The following is a 17,448-nucleotide window of genomic DNA, read 5'->3' as shown; positions in this document are numbered from 1 at the left end:
CACTGGGTGATGTTGCTTCATAAATACAACCTTTTTGGACCTCACAAATGCCATCACTGTCTATAGACATAAGGGAAGCATTGAGATGGCGATGGAGCATTCAATTCTAATTCATCTTTCAGCAAACAGAGCCTTGCTTTATCCCTCTCTTTCAATTGTCTCATTCATTCCTATATTCAAGTGTTCCAGCTTGCATATGATGTCCTATACTGGGGAGTATCAGTAAATAGAACTTTTTCTTCCTGGGGGGAATAGCCTTTTATTTTTATAACACCTATAAAATTAAGTGTAAAAGTAAACACATTCTCCTTATAATGAATTCGTGTGGTCTAAGAAGATGCAGGAACAATGACACCCTTCTGGACATTTCTTTACGTGGGCACACCATTCACCTTGCACGTGGGTGAGTGAGCAAAGGTCACGTGTCCACAGGTAACAAAACAGTGAACATTTCAACAACTCACCCTCGAATTCACCACTTCCAGCGAGACGTTCTGAGGTGGGGCACTTGGCACTGAAAGGAACAAAACAAGGTGAGATGGTTACTGCCAGCGTCAGGAAAGAGAAGCTGTATCACTCAGAAAGGGGTCTTTTTCACACAGTTCATCCTGACAAGCAGCTAGGTAGATCCAGGTGGCACTTTCAAATTTTCCTGGAGAGATCTAAAAAACAACAACACACCTGCATTTGCTTATTTCTACTCACTTGGTGGGCCAGTTATCCATCTAGGGAGCCCCAAACACTATTAGGCAAGAGAGCACCTGCCGTGATGCCAAACACTGACATTTAATTACAGCTTTCTGGCAATAACCTTCCCAGGAAACCAATAAAAACACACAGGAGGTTTCCTGGAGGGGTTTTAAAGGCTTAAGATGCTGTGCATTTCAGCATCTGCATGGTTTTAGGATGAAATGTGTCATTCTAATGACCACTTGTGTTGCTCAATCCCTTTAATACAACTTTTATTATCTCTTAAAAGGTGAAAAGAAGAAATACAACCCCCCCCCATTTTTTTTCAGCTGAACGTGATTAAACCCCTCTGTCACAGAGGCAGGTTACCAAATGGCATCTGGTGAGTCCATTCTATTAACAAAGGAGCCGTTTATTATTCTTTGTGGATCTTCTAGGAATTTTCTTTCTCTTGCCGGCACTTTGATTGCCCCATTCATGAAATAAGGAAGAATATATACAGTTTCCTCCACAACACTTAGCATGAATATTTACTATATCAAAAAAGCAAACATTCCAGCATGTGAGGAGTTCAAAGACAACCATTCCCTGAACGGCTGTTCTGTGTCAGCCACTATTCTATATGTCTTAGGTGAATCATAAAAAAATAAAGCTCTCTGGCCCACAATAGAAGTAGCAGTCAATAAATGTTTAATATGGATTGATCTGTAAAATGAGGAGTACCTCTCCTTCTTCAGGATGAATAGGTGAATTTCATGGGGAAGAAATGCTCTTAGCATTTTCAATAATTTTTTGTCATGCTCCCTCTTACTTAAACATGAACAATATCTATGTTTTACTAGGTTACTTATGTTTTACCCAAAATTTAATTATGCTATACTCTGAATTTAGCTTCTGAAATATAATCAGCATAATGGTATGATATATGTATTATTATTATATCCTCTAATCTGACATCTAATAAGTAACTCAATGATTAAATAAACACATGAGTACTTACTTAAATCTTAGCTCCTGGGCCTTTCTGGATAGGATGGGAATTGTAACCACTTATTTTGTTTTAATTTTGAACTTGTGTTAGTGTTTGATAAAAGCTATAGCTAATGTAGCTTGTGATAAATTGTTCACTGGACACTTGTTTTTCATGAATTACACCAACAAGTATTTTTAAAATATATTTCATAATTAAAAATAGATGTTATTAATTTGTTTCCATTCATATGATAGTTTTCTTATCAAATATAGAATATTAACCCCACAGGGACCAGAATTTTTGTCCCTTTTGCTACTACATCCCCAGTATCAACAGGAGCCCAGCACATCAGGCACACTCAGCCAACAGGTGTTGGAGAAAAGTTGTAAGGTAGTTAAAAATCTTTTTCATATTCAGGGTTTCACAACCAGCTTTTGTCTTGCAATTACTTGATGAAGTTATAGCATATGTCTAGTAAAATGCACAAGTCTTGAATGTATGACTTGGTAAGGTTGTCTGTGTGTTTCCATTTAACCACCACTGAGATCAAGAACAGAGCACTTATAGTCCCCTGGAAGGCTCCCTGGCACCTCTTCCCAGTCAGGCCGCTGTTCTGACTTCTACTTCCATCATTAGTTTAGCTCGCTGTGGAGCTCACTAAAAATGAAATCAGAGTTGTTATTTATCCAGGCTGCATCTTTTGCTCATTATCCATTTCTTTCATGTTGCTGCATGGAGCAATAGTTTTTGTTTCTGTTGTCTGTTGTTATTTATTTTTTATTTTAAATCCTCATCCGAGGATACTTTTCCATTGATTTTTAGAGAGAGTGGAAGAGAGAAGGAGAAACAGAGAGAAATATCGGTGTGAGAGAACTGCATCCATTGTTTGCCTCCTGCAGGAGCCCTGACCAGGGCCCGGGTGGGAAGGAGCCTGCAATCAATGCACATAACCTTGACTGGAATCAAACCCAGGACCCTTCGATCCACAGGCCATTGCTCTATCCACTGAGCAAACTGGCTAGGGCTGTTGTTATTTTTTATTACTCCATAGTATTACAATATAGTATATGACCATTCCGTTTTACATTTTTCTACTCTACTGACAAGTAATATTTGGACCATGCCCAGTTTGAGGCTATAAGACTAAATCTGCTTGATATTCTTGCACATGTCTTTAGATGGACAATTGCACTCATTTCCTTCATTATATACCAAAGAGTAGAAATACTGGCAAAAGTGCAAACCCCAATGGGGGGTGAAACATATGCTAAGCTTCGATAGATATAAACTTTACCAAAGTGGTTGTACTAATTTACACTCCTACTAAGAATGTAGCAAAGTTCCAGGTGCTTTATATCTTTACCAACATTGGGTATTTTCAATTTTTAAAATTTTAGCCATTTGGTAGGTGTATTGTGTTTTTATTTTTATTTCATTAAATATATCGGGGTGACATTGGTTAATATTACATTCCACATGATATGGTAATATTTACATGTCATATACTAATCATGTTACACCCACTTTTTCACAATTAGTTTCAAAATATAATTTCAGTAACACTAGATGGATTTATGATAGGTGAATGAATTTTGGAGTAAGGAGAAATTTACTTAAAATTACCACACATTTTGTTCTAGGTACCGGTTAGTTGATATGTAACCTTCAACTGTCATTTTAATGTAAGTTTCAAAATAGTATTTCCAGGAAGCCAAAAATTAATAAGAGAACGGATACCTATTTGCACTTCTTTTTTAATACCACACTTGATAAATATCAATATTATTTTCTGTACTGGGAATTGAAAGCCACAAAGTCTTAAAAGTGGGTTTATAATAATGGTATTGATGTATTTTTTCTATTTTTTTGTGATATAAATATCTCTTACTGTCCATTGATAGCACACTGGCTATTCATGCCTTAGTCAGGAAAGAAAGTAGAGAATTTGTTCTATAGTAATTTTTGTTATTAATTGAGAAAGGGACACACACATTGGCATAGATTACATTTAGTAAATACTTAGATGTATGTCATGCTCATCTTTTTAGGTGTTTACATGGATTAGCCCATTTAATTTTCACATCTCCCTTTTAGTCAAGGAGAAATGAGCTTGCCTGGCGCTGGGAAGCAGGTGACTATTAAATGTGATTAAGTACATATCTATATGGTGCATGAACTCACCATGCACAGCTTCAGTAGAGGAGAAGACATCATGCTGAAGTGGAGAGAAGGGGGCTGGGTGGTAGGGAATGGAAGCCAAGAGTGCCGGGTTTTTTGTTGGAAACATGACTTGACTGTATAGATGAATGCGGACATGTTCAGGGAGTCCGCGTCAAGAGGGTCATGAAGTTCCAGTTTTCTCTTATCAAATGTATCTGATAGAGAAAAATTGGGGTCCCTTGTACAGTGATGCTTGTTGGGTAAGGATCATGAAATCCTTTGATATAGTGACAGGCATTTTCTAACTCCTAAATTTCTACATTTCCATTATCATTAACATTTCTAAGTGATAATTCTTAGACTAATGAGTAATAATCTATCTTTCTTACTATGACATTTAAAACCTAAGTGGAAAATAAGGCCACAGTCTTACAGTTCAGAGTGTGAATGAAATCTACATAAATTATGCAAAATATTCATTTTCATTTGTTTTTCTTTTATTTTTATAATTATAAGTTGTGAAGTAATTTATTCTGCCAACAAATATTCTGTCCTGTCTTCAATAACAGAATCAGTTGGATGGGCATAAGAATTACATTAAAAATGAAGAGGTGTCACACATAGAACATTTTTTAAAATTGAAATTGCAAATGAGGTTTACTCACGTGTCATTGTTGCACTACCCTTAATAGCATGGATGCCCTTCCTCATCCCTCTGATATTGTGTGAAATATAGGCCCAGATACTTTCCCAGATTAAAGAATGGTGGATTGGTTAAGGAATCACAAGCTAAAGTCATTTTTTTAAATTCAAAGATTAATAATTTATAGAATTACACACACCAACATGGAAACCAGTGCTGAAAAGAAATAGTTTGTTGCCTTTTTAATATTCATGGAGTTCACATCTTTGCATTTCTACACCTGCCCGAATTTTCACTGATCCCACATTCTATCCTCATCTGTACTTTATTTTGACTTTTTATTAAATTTCCCATTTCATTTTTATCCATTTCTTATACTAACATTTTCCTCTGCAACTTTTTGTGTAGTCTATCCTCTTTATGAAGTCTTCTTTCTCTCTTTTATGACATTTAAAAAGGTATGTGTAATCTTTCATTTGTTAGCACGGGACAATTAAATGTATATATTTTATATTCAGCTGTAATACCTTCAATGTTGGATTATTTGGCCTAAATCCTTATGCTATACTTTCAAATGAAGGTGAATATGTAGAATTGTCCATCATTTAAATTTTTAATCTACCTTTTTTAAGAATGAGAAATAAAAGCAACATGCCAATGTAGATAGTGCAAATACATGTACACATGTATTTGTGGTAAAAGAAATAAAGAAAAGTGCAAAAAAATCATTTTGAGCTCCTAGGCAGTAGTCACACTCGAAGATCACCTACGAGGCCATCCTGACTTATGAAAGTTTAAATTTGACTGTAAAAGTTTGAGTGAAGTAGCTAAAATTCTAATGTATGCTAACATATGCCATCAAGTTTTAGTTGGGAAACGCTGAAAATGAAATCTCTGACTTAGACACCATATTATTTGATTCTAGTGTGAAAGTGACATAAAATATGTGTAAATATGACATAAAATAGTGACATAAAAAAGTGACATGACAAATATGTGAGTCAAGTGTTACTGGCTGTAACTTACCATCAGAAAGCGTAACCACCGTTACGTCGTCAGTCGAGACTCCGGGCCCATAGCGATTATAAGCTAGGAATCGAAGACTGTATTCCGTGAATTTTTTCAGGCCTTCCAGCTTATAAGACAGTCCATCAACCTCTATATTCTGGAGACATAAAACAACTGTCATTCAGGAGGCACATGGAAGCCGAAATGGCAGCCATTCTGTTTAGTCAGGAAATTGGATATTAGACTCCCAGTCTCAAAACTACACTCCGGCCTTAGAATGAACTGTTGTAAAATCCGCTTGTGACATTCACTCCCCCACTGAAACCCAGGCCTCTCTGCAGACTCCTGGTTAAAACAGCACCGTGCTGTTTCTACAGTCATTATGTTCCAATCTGTTTAACGCCACCTAACGCACTGAATAGAGAGACCACACTGAGACCCTGACAGGCAGGAGGCAGCTATTAAATTCAGGGGAACAGAGCGCTGCTCCTGCACCCTAAGTGGATAGCTCCCCAGGAAACAGTAGACTTCCTTCTTCCCTAGCGGAAACAGGCTCATGTCTCTTGAAACTGACAGAGAGTTTGCCACCGTTTGTATCTGCCTGAATGCTGTGAGGTAGGCTGGGTGCTGCTGTCAGCCCTTCATAGCTGCAGAAATGAGGTGCTGAAGGTCAAGGTCACTGAGCAATCAGAGCCAGTTTGCTCCAGAAGACCCATAATTTAGCTCTCCGCTAGGATCCTCTCACTCACATCTATCTTGGGTAACATCATTTTGGGATTTATTTAAATGGATTGGTGATATGCATTATTGAAGAGCTAAAATATGTAGAAAAGTGGATAGAATAGGAAGATGAAACTAAGAGCTAAAGGGCAAGCACAGAAAGTGGAATGAATGATTACATAGGAGGAACTCCTAGTGATTCTTATTTTACAACATGACTTGGGAATTAGAACTATTTCTGAATAAAACTGCTGCAAAACAGGTTTTTAAATGAAAAAACCTTTATCACACAGTTTATGGGGGAGCATGAAGACCACAGTAGGCTTCGGAAACGTCACAACGACCTCAGAACTAGGCTGTCCCAAGGTCACCTCTCTGTCTTTCCCAGTTAACTACATACTTGCCTATACAACTTCTCCCACATGAAGCTGAGAATCTGGAAGCAAACATCTCAATAGTCATGAGTCTTAGCCAGTTCAGCTCAGTGGATAGAGCATCAGCCTGCGGACTGAAGGGTCCTAGGTTTGATTCTGGTCAAGGGCATGTACCTCGGTTGCAGGTTCCCCAGCCCTGGTTGGAGCCAACCAACCAATGTGTCTCTCACATAAATTTTCTCTGTCTCTCTTTCTCTCTCTCTCTCTCCCTTTCACTCTCTCTAAAAATCAATGGAAAAATATTCTTGGGTGATGATTTACAACAACATATACAGTCACAAAGGAGAACTGCTGAGTCTCCCTAAGACTCAGTCCTCTTACTTTATCTGAAATCCAATTGGCCTATTTTCAGGTGTCTGTACTAACGACAGATTGGGGGGAAATGTAAGAAGGAGGCAGGTAGCCTTCTGAGTAAGGTAGACTGGGAAAAAAAAAGTGACAGGTGACAGTCTGATATGGGAAGAAGACAGATATACCATCAAATAGATAAGAATGAAAACAGAAACTTGGGTGATATCATTGACAGTAAGAGAAATCCTCTCTTAGGTTAAGGACTGAAAATACAAATGCTTCCTGGGACCAGATGGGTTAATACAAATGTGGTTACACTGGCCTGGGCACCTATCTACTCACACAAAACATAGGTATCCTTTCTGATCCCTCTCATTACCCATTGGCCTCTCTTAGCACCAGAATTCAATTAAATTGCGTAACATTTCAAGTGACAGGTACTTTAAAACTGTTCAGCTATCCAATTAATATGCCGGACACTGGACTAGACATTGGGAGCTTACAAGCGTCTATTTCTCCAGCCCTAGAGCCAAACCAACAGGTGGCAGCAGTGGGACCCATTCCCTCACCTACCTGTTCCTTCCCGGTGGACACCTCAGTGCAGAACAATCTGTAACCTTGAACGGGGCCATTTGCATAGGCAGGGGGTTCCCAGGTAATGAGAATTGAGGTAGGTGAGGTAGATACAGCTTGCAGGTTTTCTACTGGCCCTGGAACTTGCACTGTGTACAAGAGAAATGGATTAGTACAAGAGGGTTCTCTTTCTCCAAGCAATCGGAACGACATCTTTTACAGTTTGAGGAAACTATAGCAGCATGTAGTGTCTTTAAAACCATACAGAATACGGATATAAAACCATTAAAGACACAGTAGTAACATTTTGGAGTTATTTCTCATTTTCATATTCAGAAGAGGACTGATATGCATCTACATTTATTTCATTTTACAGTTGAAGAAACTGGTCAAGGATAATAGGAGGAAAAGGTGGGATTCTTAATCGAAATTCATAGTGTGGAGAAAGTTCCACTGTGTCAGCGTGGCTTTGCCTGTGTCTTGCTAATAACTGCGGAGGGAAAAAAGAAACTACCATGAGAATATCTGGACATCTTGGTTCACTCCAATAGACAGCACGGCTATGGATAATTGACCACACTCACTGTCTTTAGTCAGCATTTTAAGGTCTTGCCCAATTCTGGCTCCTTTGTATTAATTGCAGGATTTAATTTTCCATTTTATTTTCTAGTATTCCATTTTCTCTCATAACTGTTAACTCAATCAAGGATAAGTAACTTCCGCATTAGAGTAGCTAGACAGCACAGGTCTACATTTACTTCAGCAAACACTGTGTCCGGATGTATTTTCAGATCCAGAAATTTTCAAATGTTAGAAAGCTAACATGGTGGGTATGCAGAGCTTTATGTAAGCTCCCTACTAGAGTCTGTGGTAGTACCCTATTATCAAATCATGTATTTTCAGCAAATATATGATATTCACACCAACTAGAATTATTAAAGACTATCCATAGTCTAGCATAAGATCAGGTCTGGGTACAAAATGCGTTAAGAAAATCCTTCAGATTCCAGCTTTGCAAATTTTGAATTGTGCCTATTTTTTTTTATTTGTGCAAATATACCTAAATATGTATGGTTTGTGAATGGTAAATGGAAAATAGCCATGCTATGACAATGTAAAATAAATAAAGTCTTGGCACTGCCAGTGTAACTATGTGAACTTAACACGCCCTGTATGTTCTTGGGCACCACCTAGCTTTGGACAGCTATACATTAAAGGCCCATACTACAGTCCTGCGAGTTTGAACTTCCATAGCAAATTATATGAAAACGTGGCTGACATATCTAATAATACCTTTTTAGATTTGCCAGGCACCTGTGTCTCGGGATCATTTTTCAGAATTTGTTCCATGAAACCCAGCCGCCTTAAGGTATTACTGCTCACACATTCATTTGGGGGAAATAAATATATTCATGTCAGAAACACATATTTTATGTCACTTTCACATATTCTCCCACCAGTTGCCGGATCTTGAGAACCATTATTACTGACAATTGCATTCTTTTCACCTTTACAAATGACTGTTAAGAACTTCTTAAAAACTTTAGAAATTATTGTAAACCTACAGACAATTTTAACAATGAATAATACAAAGAACACCCACATTCCCTTTATCCAGATATACCCATTGTTAACACTTTGCTCTATATATTTTATCATTATCTATCTCACTAGACACATGTAGTCTTCCTTTCTATATATATCTATTGACTGCATTATCACCTATTTTATATATAGATTTTATGTATAGTGATAAATGCTACCTATAATCTATATAAATACATATTGAGACTATTTATTTATTATCTCTTGATAGGTAGAAAGAATATATATCCATATCTCTCTATTCAGATTAAGCTGTACACAGCTCTTTACCCCTATAAATTTTAGTGCATATTTCCTAAGAGCTAATGTGTACATGAATACTATAGTTAACTTCAGTGCATTTCACATTCATTCAATATTTTTATCTAATCTTCATTTGTATTGCAATTGTGCCAACTGACCCAATGTTGTCAATGATGTAGCATTTCTCTACCTTTCCTCAGCCAGTCTCTTTAGTCTGTTTTAAGCTGAAACAATTTCAGAGCCTTTCTTTATCCTTAAGCCATTTTTATGTTTGAAGACTATAGTCTTTTTTTAATTAATAGAATGTTTCTCATTTTGGGTTTGTCTTTGTTTCTTCATGTTAAATTTAGGTTATGCATTCCAGTCAGAAATGAAACATGAAGAGATGTCTGTCCTTCTCAGGGCATCACCTCCAGAGGCACAAGACCTCTCTTAGTCACTCGGATGTAAATGTTGGGTACCTGGTCAAGGTGCTGTCAGGTTTATCCAGGTGGAATTTACTGCCCACCCTGCACTCCCACCCCGACTCTGACCCCTGCTCCATCACTTCCAGCTAATAAGCAATCTGTGGGGAGATGACTACATCAGCATCAGGACCAGGTAAATATCATGCTCTTTATCTGCTCCCCTTAGAGTGAGCATCTACTCATGGTTCTTGATGGAATCAACCTTTACCAGGGTGATTACAAAGGTGGTTATTTTTCTATTCAAGCACTTCTTCTGAATTAGCAACTTGGCACTCAGCATTCAATTATAAGCAAGAGCCCATATTTCTCTCTATGTATCTATTGTTGTTATGGGGACATGGGTTCCTTCTTTATCATAGTCTACAATTCATTATTGTTCTTAATTGTGGGAAAGTACAGGACTTGGTTGGAAAGTCTGTAAGGAGGATTCTGCAAAAGGTCGGGGACCTTGCTGAAGGTGGCAGCCCCTACCTTGACTTGTCCAAACAAGTCTGACCCCCCGGGTGTTTTGCTGGAATCTCTATGTTTAGTCTTTAAGACCCGACCTTGCAGAAGCATGAGCTTTATCAAGGATACCTACCCTGTTGATTGTATCTAGAGGTTAATTTCAGTTCAAGCTGTTGTTACAATAAAAGGCTAACGAGGCAGGCAATCGGGGCTGTTTTGATTCCTAAAGCCAAACAAGCCCCTTAGCCTTCTCTTTCACAGAAACATATGTCAGAGTAATCTACTCATCTGCTGCTCAGGCTCTGCTGGTCAGCCCCGGCACTTAACTATTTGGGTGTTTGAATTGTGCCAGATTTGGCCAGTGGGGCCCCCTTTAATCTTCTGTCCTTATGACATGCCCCATCCTTCACAGGAGCACTTCCTTTCTTCCTAGCATAATATATTATAGGTTCATCTTGATCCTGCCCCAGCTCTGGAATCACATTTCTCCAAAAGATTTCTGGTTCTTTTCTCAGGGAATGGTATCTGAGACAAAGGTCAGGGAGTTAGACTGCTCATTGCTGTTTGGCTGTCCTTGCTTCTAGATCCTTTCAGCAATCAGGAAACATATGACTGTGTATATATGTATATACACAAATGCATATGTGCATATGTATACTCAAATATACAGATACATATGTATATCTCTCATGACTCTACAGAGACGCCTCCTATTCTAAGCCATCTCTACATGGTTCATTATCGCGTTCCCTGTTCTTCTTTCATGCATCCTTTCTTCCACAAGTAGACCTCTAGATCCCAAACGGTTGCACTTTGAAAGACATCGTATGAGAGCACCCCATGCTGCTATTCTTCCAGGAGGGGATCATTTGTCTGTGGAAAATCCCCTCTTCCACAAAGGGGCCTTCGGTAGACAATACTGACCAACAGGGAGTCTTCCCTGTGCCAAAGCTTATAGTGATACAATTAGACTTAGATTATAATGGAGGCATTTTGCTTCATGGGGAAAAACAAACCGAAGCAAATTAAAAACTTGCCCACTGACATTTTCAACTGGATTTGGAAAGTACAATATTTGAAATAACAACATGAAAATTAAACAATTTGGATGCCTCTATAATTTCACAAAGACAAAGCAAACAGCTCATGAGGGAACATTTCTGATTTGGAGTCCACTGTTCTTCTAAGGAAGGTAGATGCCGAGGAAAGGAGGAGAGCTGAGGCTGAGCGGCCTGCTCTGGCACATGTGAACGTGAGGATTTTGGAAGCTCACAGAGCATATCTGCGCAGCGCAGTGACGAGGAAAGTATTAACTGGATGAGTTCCTTCTTACTACCCTGTGGATAAAATGAAAGCACAATTCTTACTACTAACATGGCTCATTCTGGGAACGAAGACTAAAGTTTAAAAATGGCCAAACGCCAAGGCCATCATTCCTTCTGTGTGACGTAACACATTCAAGGGAGGTTTTCCAGGGTAGAAGCTTTTCCAGGAGGACTAGGAGAGAAGTGAGTGTATGGAAGGGGGGAGGATATTTGAGGATATTCTGCTCATTTGCTTCACTGGAGCACAAGAGGGTAATGGAAAATAATTCAAATTGATTTGAACTTTTGCAGAACAAGACATCTGAGAATCTGGAAGAACGAGCTGAGAGGGTTGCCTGGCAGGGTAGGAGCCGGGGATGCACAGCCTGCTAAACTAGGACTTGTTGGGGGCATGGGGGGTCAGACAGGCCAACCTCACAACCACTTCCATCAGGCCTTGTGGGAAGAAGAGACCACAGGGACATCGACAGCTCAAGGAGCAACCCCACAAGAACAAACATGAGGCCAACTTCCTCCCTGCTGAGCCCAGCCATGGCTGCTAGGGTCTTGGCTCTTGGTTCAGAGAATGGTCAAAAACCTCCACTAGTTTCCCAAATAATAAGATAAATGCTCTTCTCCACAGGGATAGGCACAATGCTCGGTATACAGACAGTATTTAATAGATGTGTGCCAAGTGAACGACTTTACATACAATTACCAAAGGTTACCGTAAATCACAAGCCTAAAATAAACTATGTAGTCTAACTCATTTGATGTGGTTTATTCAGCATTGTCACTGCAAGTGATCAGAAAATAGTGTTTCCTCAAGACACCTGGTGAGAACTGAAGTTGGTATGTACGCCCATGTTTGTCGTGTGCATGGAGCCTGTGTGCGCTCTGCACAAGGTGTAATTTCTTTATGTGCACATGTAGCTTAGTCACTGATGGGATAAAACCAGGCAGTAAGTACTATAATTTGGATCCAGTTCACACTGGTAGTGCCTACTCTGATCACTTCTTAATCCACTGACATATTCTCTCTGGTCATGAGATACTATCAGGAAAGAAGTGTGTCTAGGTTTCTAGAATTTCAAGCAGAAAATTTAGACATCAGAATTCAAAAAGGGCATTCAGTTTAAATACTTTCAAACAACTGTATGGGTTTTCACCAGTTTCCATCCACATGATAACATTCTATTGGCTGCTCCAATGTTTGTAATTATCTTTCTCTGAGAAAAGACTGCCTTTTACTACTAAATTATTTCCTACTTTAACCTTCTGTTATAAAATAAAATGAAAATATAATAACCTATGCTGTTCTGAGTAAATATAAACATCAAAACATCAAAGAATCACCATCAAATCATATTTTTATCATCTACATAATTATTTATTTTATCCAGACCCAAACACTGCCTGCCTGTGAGATATTCTTCCCCACAGCATTCATGGCTAGAACCAAGACTATTTCTTCACATAAACTATTAAATGCTTACTCTTCTTCACAATAGTGCTATAAATTCAAACTCATAAATTTCTGAACAGTTTCCCTTTGATTTATAGCTTTAATGTAGGTTTGTAGTTAATATATTGTGTTTTATATTAACTGTGGAGGTATGTTTGTGTATGTATATATGCATGACTATACTTTCTTATTCAGATTCATATCCTAAAGTATAGTTAAGAATAACATATAGTTTTACATGTGATTTATTATATGCACATTAGAAAGAGAGAAAGAAAAAAAGGGAGACACAAATGTTCAACAATGGAAATTAGATGTGAAATCAATACAGTTAACGGCATCTCCCTTCCATTTCATCACATCTTAGTATGTCAGTCAAGAAAGGTAATGGGCTTAACTACTCATCATTTCCAAGATGTCTTTAATAATCACCGCTGATCCCTTCCTTTGGACAATAATGTTGTGGCAAACTGCATCTAATTTCTCTCCATCTCTATTCAGGTTACCTATTTCTTCAAAGAATGGAAAGATTTCAGAATAGATGCATAATCCATGCAAGTAACTCATCAATCAATGTCAGCCTAACCAACCACCTTTTTAAATTTCAATATTGCGTTTCAGTAGAAAGTCATTATAATACCTGTACCTAAGAACAAATTAAATACGCCAAAGTAAATGAGATGTATTACATGTCACTATTTGCAAGGGGAACAGTAATTTCTGACTATATATAAATTTATAATATATCAGAGTACTTTATAATGAGATCTTATTGCATATTAATCTCTAAAATGGCATATAAACGTTAGCTGAATTTTTATTAAAGCAAGAGTTATCAGACATAGTCATATTGAAGACAAAATGTGTGTGTGTGTGTGGAGAGAGAGAGAGAGAGAGAGAGAGAGAGAGAGAGAGAGAGAGAGAATATCATTGTTTAATGAGTTCTAATTGATTAAGATTAGAGTCAGAAGTATAGTTTCTTGTCCCTAATCTACTTATTATAGGAACCAGTCGTTAACATCAACGAGTCCATGGACCCCCTGAAACTGTATAAACATTTACGAGAATGTAATATGTGTATTTTTGGAGGTGTAGGATCCATAGTTCCCATCGTTCTTCAAATGTTAGCTCCCAATGTATTAGATAATATCTCTGCTTTATTTTAGTTTTGAAAACTGGTGATTATTATCAAATCACTTGTAGAGATTGTAAATTACTTCATGATAGAAAATATGGTAATAATTTCACTTTAAAGAGACATCTTCGATTTTTAATAAAATGCTATTGGTTTCCAAAACTGAAATGTATGTGAATAGATTTTTACATTTCATTTTACATTACATTTCATTTTACAAATTACGGTCATTCAAAGACTTCTGAATTCATCTGGTTTAATTCAATAAATATTTTATGTTTTATAAGATGTTAGGGCTTCTGAATATTAAGAAATCACATGGCATATATTAATTAATACCCATTTTTTCCTTTCTCTTGCTCTGTTTCTATTTCAATGTATATCTATCCATCTACCTTCCTGACTTTTCTTTACTGTAATATGATATTTGTAGAAATCAGACTAAAACCTAAATTATGATTTATCAAATATATAGTTCTAAAAATATCTTGAGAGTTTAAATAATCCCTTCCAAATAAGAATGTGAATATAAGGTAATCTTAGAAAAAGCTTTAGAAGGGTTATGCCACTGTCTTCATAATCCTGCATAAGGCTGATGTCTTTTCACCATTATGCTGATGTTTCTCAGCTGGAAGTCTGAAATGAAGACAAATGTTAGTGTCAGAGAATGTGTAGTTGAACATTTGAATATTTAAAGTCTTTTCTAAATGACTGTGCAGTATAATGTGTCCTACTGTTCCTAAATCATCAATTTAACAGTCACCAAATCCTTTGTTTTAAGAACTACTTTAGTAACAGTGCATTTAAAAATATATGTCTCATGGGTTGTCATTCAAATGACGACCTATAATTCAGAGGTCTTCAATTCAGAACAGAATTCTGAGGGTGAGTCCACGTCCTTCTGCTTTTGTTAACTTAAAAAAGGTTCTTGAGTCCACTCAAAAACACTAGATAGCCAAGGATCTAAGTAATTATCTGTAGAGATCCAAGTAGATTTATACCATGAAGCTCTCTTATTTAAGCAGCACCTTCCATTGCCAGTGATCTCCTCACTGAATCTGCTTCAAATGCGAGGCGTTGCTGAAACTATTTGCATTTATTGATAATAAAGTGCATGCTTTGATTGCCTCTTTGATTTTTTCCTCCTGTAGTTAACAGCTTTAATGATATTTCTATGAAATCTTTTTCTATTCTGCATGGGGAATGCAACATCAAAAGCCTGCAGGCAATGTAATTGTTAACATAATGAAACCCCCTCTTGACTGAACTATAGGTTGTTAGGAGATATGACAGTAATTTGGCAAGGAGAAGCACAAACTATGGGGTACGGTTTCTGTTACAAAACCACATAAATATGACAAGATTTGATTGGAGGAAGCAGTTATTGCCTAATAATTTTACTTTGGGTTTTAATAGGTGCTATCTGCTAACTCACAATACAATCAACTGTGCCATTGTGTGATTTTGTCTGTACAGGTATACCTATAAATCTACACACATATATAACATGTGTGTGATATATGTGAGTTAACTTACATATTTCTTCTATAGGCACACATATCTGCATGTATGCTCATACATTGAGTGATGGATATTTCTGACAGCACAGTAGGAAAAACTTTAACAATTCTCTTTGAAGAAACAGTATTGAAAGTAGTCTTCTTGTGATTCATCCTAGAACTCGAAGCAGTTTGATAAAAAAAAAAGTGATTACAAGAATTGACTTCAAAATAAGGTCTTTTCATTCCACGCGGTTCCTCAGGTTTTTCACTAACATAGCCAAGCAGTCATAGTCTTGGCGAAACTTGGAGAGTTCTTTTAATTGCACATTAGAACACACAGGCACTGACTGCCTAGAGATGCAGAGTGGGTGAAGTACATTGCTGATTTCATAATTGAGGTCTCAAACCATGTAAACTGGAGATTTCTTAGTAATGTCAAAAGCAATTGTTTTTATGATCTAGAATAATTGCTTAAAAGATATCAAACAATAGAGCTAAAAACTTAAAGTTTCAGCCAAATGTGCTTAGGTTTCCATATAAATAAAGGCAGTTTGATGTCATATAAACCTCATGAATGGTACTGACATTTTTCCTGTTAAAAAATTTCTCCCCAGAATAGCTTGGGTTTGGTTACTTTCCATTATGTTTAAATTTTTAGATAAAAGTATAAGCTGATTTAAAAAAATAATCATACTTTTTATATGTTTAGCATATAATGCTATCTCCAGTACTATGAAATATTTTATTATGGCTGCCAGAGGGGAGGGGGATTGAGAAGTGGGCAAAATGGGTGAAGGGATCAAGAGGTACAAACTTTCAGTTATAAAATAAATGTCATCAGGATGGAATGCATAACATGGTGACCAAAGTAAACACTGTCTTGCATATTTGAAAGTCACCAAGAGAGTTCATCTTAATAGTTCTATCACAAGGAAAATAAAATTCTAAGTTCTTACGGTGATAGATGGTAACTAGATTCACTGTGGTGGTCATTTTGCAGTGGATACGAATATTGAAGCATTATGTTGAGTACCTGAAACTAATATAATGCCATATAACAACTGTGGCTCAATAAACATAGAGAACTGCAGTGATGCGCAAAGGAAGGACAGGTGAGTTCAGGTGTGAAGGGAGAATCTAGTGAGTCAGGACACATGGGTGTGCACGAGAATGATGGGTAATGGCCTTGACATTAGCCTTTCTGGAGCAGAACTTAACCAGTTGGCAAATGGAGAGAAAAACCAGTTTGGGGAAAGCTTCAGATGATAAAGCATTTAAGTAAAATATTATTTGTACTTAAATACTTTATCCTCTGAAGTATTTAATGGCACAATTAATATTATATTGGGGAAAAAACTCACAAGCATGGAATTATTTTCTTTTCTACTTTGTTAGCATTATCAAAATATCAAATAATATTCTACCAATTTTAGAAAAATGTGATATGTGGATTTAAAACCCCCCACAAAATCTCTTCTCTAGTAATAGTGTATCCTTGGGCCAAATTACTTAAACACTCTGCACATTATTTCATCTACATAAGAGGGCTATGATAAGGATCATAGGAGGCTACATAGAAAGTAAAGAGTTCCAAATACTGTGGTGGTTGATATTACTGATTCCTGAACTCGAGTCCCTTAAACTTCTCCATATTTTGGTTCCCTCATCAGACAATTGAAGGAATGAGGATTTGTTCTTGGTTCTCAAGGTTGCTAGGAGAACATGAGGAGGTGATGTATGTAGAAGGGAAATGGGAAGCACAGAATCCCGTACATACGTAGGGCATGG

The 17,448-nt window shown here is 37.3% G+C and overlaps 1 protein-coding gene across 1 annotated transcript in view; it reads right to left on the bottom strand.

The window, feature by feature from the left end:
- The window catches only part of DCC (DCC netrin 1 receptor), a gene marked incomplete at both ends in the record, with an annotated part of 936,944 nt that overhangs the window by 219,243 nt on the left and 700,253 nt on the right, over nucleotides 1-17,448 (bottom strand). The window contains 3 exons of the mRNA XM_081097320.1: nucleotides 465-514; nucleotides 5,493-5,631; nucleotides 7,493-7,641. Coding sequence (XP_080953446.1) covers nucleotides 465-514; nucleotides 5,493-5,631; nucleotides 7,493-7,641 — 338 coding nt within the window. The remainder of the gene's footprint in view (nucleotides 1-464; nucleotides 515-5,492; nucleotides 5,632-7,492; nucleotides 7,642-17,448) is intronic.

Source organism: Myotis nattereri (assembly GCF_964212035.1).
Source record: "Myotis nattereri genome assembly, chromosome: 8".
Lineage (NCBI taxonomy): Eukaryota > Metazoa > Chordata > Mammalia > Chiroptera > Vespertilionidae > Myotis > Myotis nattereri.
The sequence above is the reverse complement of the archived record's forward strand: the minus strand, read 5'-3'. Positions and strand labels throughout refer to the sequence as shown.